The 4,248-nt window shown below is 34.4% G+C and overlaps 1 protein-coding gene across 1 annotated transcript; it reads left to right on the top strand.

Moving 5' to 3' along the window:
* Window positions 1-1,092: 1,092 nt before the first annotated feature.
* Window positions 1,093-3,967, top strand: LOC144564693 (7-deoxyloganetin glucosyltransferase-like). Its single transcript, XM_078314291.1, has 4 exons — window positions 1,093-1,674; window positions 2,423-2,695; window positions 2,776-3,150; window positions 3,664-3,967. Exons 1-4 carry the CDS (start codon window positions 1,188-1,190, stop codon window positions 3,939-3,941), a joined length of 1,413 nt encoding a protein of 470 aa, XP_078170417.1. The 5' UTR covers window positions 1,093-1,187; the 3' UTR covers window positions 3,942-3,967.
* Window positions 3,968-4,248: the final 281 nt, after the last annotated feature.

Genomic DNA, 4,248 nt, shown 5'->3' with positions numbered 1-4,248 from the left:
CATCTCTATATCTATTGAGAGAGAAAAAAATGATAACTTTTTTTGCACATAACGTGATAAATATTAAGGAAGTAATTAATATTGTGTCCTTTTATCAACCATATCTATTAAATTGAGAAAGGATCAAATCGTGATGTCTCTTATTTAAACATAATGTGAATAGTCTCTTAAAAAAAATGGGAATAGTCTCTTTCTTGAGGAGGGTTCAAATGCACCCAAATTTTTGTGCACCTAAATGCATTCTATCTTTTTTCTCCGTTTTCAAAGTCCGAATAGTCAATCCGAACCGTTAGATGCAATCTATATATTAAGATGTGCTTGGTGACCAAATTTTACATTTTTTGGAATTTGTTTACTATTTATTAAGTCACTTTGAAAATCTCTGATCCAATGGTCCAGAAAATGTAAAATCAGCGATTTTCAAAGTGGCTTAATAAATAGTAAAAAAATTCCACAAAATGTAAAATTTGGTCTCCAAGCACATCTTAATATATAGATCGTATCTAACGGTTCGGATTGACTATTCAGACTTCAAAAACGGAGAAAAAGAATTTGAAAAATAGAGTGCATTTGGATGCACAAAAATTTGGATGCATTTGAACCCTTCTCATCTTTCTTATATAAATAATTCAATTTTTTTTAAACCACTAATCTTCGGAAATAAACCTGCTGTGTTATTCCTTGAGAATAACATAAACATGTTATTTCGATCCCAACCGTTCAAATTTTTTCACGCATGAATTTCAACGAAGTATGTTTTTTATGCACAAATATCAACAAAAATAAACGGTTGAGATCTAAACAACAGGTTCCTATTATTCCAAAGAAATAGCAGCAGTTTTGTTTCCTTTTTAATCTTCTCCTATGCCACTTATAGCTATATATATATGCTAGCTTTTTAATTACTGATAGTTACAAAATTTAATGCTTTTTTAATTTGTTGTAAGATTAAACGATAAAAAATATCAATGCACGGTTAGCCGATTATTAATTCTTCGATTTTTTTCATTTATCTAATATCAACAATTTAATTTGAAATTTAATTTTAAACAAATTTACCGCCATGGAGTCCCCACCCAAAAATTATAATCGAATCTCTTCTAATATATACATCATGTAAACTATAAAAGGCACCACCCACTGTTCAAAATTCAAAGAAAAAAACAAGAGGAAGAGTACCATTTTCAATGGATACACAAATGAAACCTCATGCAGTGTTGCTTCCCTTCCCAGCAGCCGGGCATGTAAATCCTCTCATGCAACTCGCCGAAATCCTCCACACTAAAGGGTTCCACATCACTTTTGTGTACACCGACAATTTCTACCGCCAACTCGTTAAATCCAAAAGCACAGATTCGATCCCCAGCTTGGCACCAGACTTTCAGTTTGTACGTCTGCCCGATAATCTGCCCGACACCCTGCCTGACATTGGCACAAAATGCACTCTGACACACAAGAATTGCACCGAGACATTCACGACTCTGCTGAAGCAACTGATGGAGAAGTCACCAGCCCCAACGTGTGTCATATCTGATGCAGTTATGACATGTGCAATGCACGCTGCGAGGGAAGTCGGGTTGCCGGAGGTGCAGTTTTGGACTGCCTCGGCATGTGGGTTTATGGGACACCACTCTTTTGAGGAGCTTATCCAAAGAGGGATTGTGCCTTTGAAAGGTAATTAACCAGTATAAAATTTAGTAGAGCTTTGTTATAGAGCAGAGTTCATCAAATTATTGTTGAGATCAATCAAGGATGCTCCAATCATAGTTTAATTGAAAGGTGATCATAATTTACAATATAACTAATCTTAACAATCTGCTGACATCAAAACCATTTTGCACGAACTAGCTGTTTTCTTGTGGATTTTGAGCTATATATTTTGGCACTAGATAAAAATATATACGCCAGCTCAGTTCGTCAGAAAATTAAAATGGTTCACAAAATAATTACAGAAGTAAAATTAATTTTACAATACCAATAATTCATCTTTGCTTTATTTCTCTTATAAAAATCTGAATATCAATAAAAAGGACAACATTTTCCGTGTGAGAAGTTGTGATCAAACGTTCTATCTAAAAAAAAAAGAAAAAAGAGATAAAAAAAGGGTTGTTTTTTTACTTTTGATGCGTTACAGAACTACCATGCTACCAGGCCCTCTTCTTATCTCTCAAAAAAAGAAAAAATAACTACCAGGTCCTTCTGTTAATATACTTTAGTACCTCTTTTCTAAAATTAGAACAAATGGCGTTTGAGTCCCTTCTTATCTGAAATGGTCACATATTTGTTTTAGTCCCTTCATTTCTAAATAATAAAATTTGAACTAAAAGCTCCTTTATATACTTTTTATACTGTCATATGTAGAAATAAACAAAATAGTTTCATCATTTACATGCTACCTGCTTAATAATTGGATTTGATTCAGATGAAAGCTACACGAAGAACGGTTATCTCGACACTCCTTTGGATTGGATTCCCGGCATGAAGCATATGAGGCTCCGAGATGTGAATACTTTTCTCTACACCACAAACCCGAACGATACAATGATCAACCACTGCATTGAACAAATGAAGAATTGCCAAAGATCTGGTGCAATAATCATCAACACTTTATATGAGTTGGAGAAAGATGTGGTTGATGCTTTGGCAACCTACTATCCTCCTATATACACCATAGGCCCTTTAGCCAACATGACAGGTACATATAACTAATTCAAGACATTAATTCATTGATAACTAATTAATTCAAGAGATTAACTTGAGCATATGTACTTTCAGATGGTCATTTGAAGGATAACACCCAAAACTTGACCTTCTTTGAGGAGAACAAAGAATGCTTGAATTGGTTAGACAACAAAGCAAAAAGTTCAGTGGTGTATGTCAATTTTGGAAGTCATGCAAGTATGACATTGGAACAAACAAAAGAGATTGGATGGGGCCTTGCAAAATGTGGGTTTGATTTTTTGTGGGTGGTGAGACCAAATATTGTGAAAGGAGAGAAAGTGGTTTTGGATGAAGAATTCTTGGAGGAGACAAAGGAGAGAGGTCTAGTGGTGCCATGGTGTCCCCAAGAAATGGTGCTCAAACACCCCTCTTTGGGATTGTTTGTTACTCATGCTGGATGGAACTCCTTGCTTGAGGCTATCGTTGGAGGTAATTAATTAATTTCTCAAAGCTATTATAATGAGTAAGGCTATGGACGTACCTATACCTATGTTATTATGCATAGCACGGATTGGTTCGTACTACAAATTAATATTTTTATCTTTAAAGTCTAAACAATCGATATAAACTGTTCAACATGACATCCATATAAAAATGTACATGTATAAAAATGTACATATATGTATACTGCTTTTGAATGGTCGATAATCTTTAGATCAACTAATTTTCTATCCATTAAAAAAAGAAAAAAATGTAAAATTTAGTATGCAAGTACATTTTCATATGGAGATCATGTTAAACGGTTCAGATCGATTATTTGAAATTTGAAAATAAGCATGTTGATCTATAGTATGTAGGGGATCAATATGCGCTATGCATGTACATTTCAACATGACATCCATAGCCCCACTTTAGCATTGTATTCCTTCATTGAAAAAGTATGATATTTGTAGAACATCAATTGAAATTTACATTCAACTCGCATCATGATTTGTATCGCAGGTGTTCCTTTGATTTGCTGGCCGATAGTTGCCGAGCAGGTGACGAATTGTCGACAGCTTTGTAAGGTTTGGGGCAATGGCATGGAATTAGACAAGGATGTGAAAAGAGAGAAAGTAGCTGAGCTTGTAAGAGAGATGATGGTAGGTGAATCTGGCAAAGAGAAAAGAAGAATGGCACTGACATGGAAGAGAAAGGCTGAGGAAGCTGCCAGTGCTGGGGGATCTTCATCTCTTAGTCTTGATAGATTGATCAACTATGTCCTGTTAAAGAATGATTGAATGTTGCAAAGTATAGATGCATTCTTCGGCCATTTTTATTAATACCCAAAAAAAAAAACATTTTTACAATAATAACCTGATTTTTACAATTATTTTTTAAATATTTTCTAATTATTTTCTAATTAGTCGTTGATTACTGTACAGTTAGTATTTAATTACGCACATAATTAGCCTTCCTAATCAATTACTGTACAGTTAGTATTTAATTACGCACATAATTAGCCTTCCTAATCAATTTCAGTAAACTCACGGGAGTTATGGTACCCCGGGTTGTCATAACAGGGACTGTGGTACCCCTGGTTGTCAT

The sequence above is a fragment of the Carex rostrata genome, chromosome 13 (assembly GCF_964058835.1).
Source record: "Carex rostrata chromosome 13, lpCarRost1.2, whole genome shotgun sequence".
NCBI lineage: Eukaryota > Viridiplantae > Streptophyta > Magnoliopsida > Poales > Cyperaceae > Carex > Carex rostrata.
This window is presented reverse-complemented; position numbering and strand designations above follow the sequence as displayed.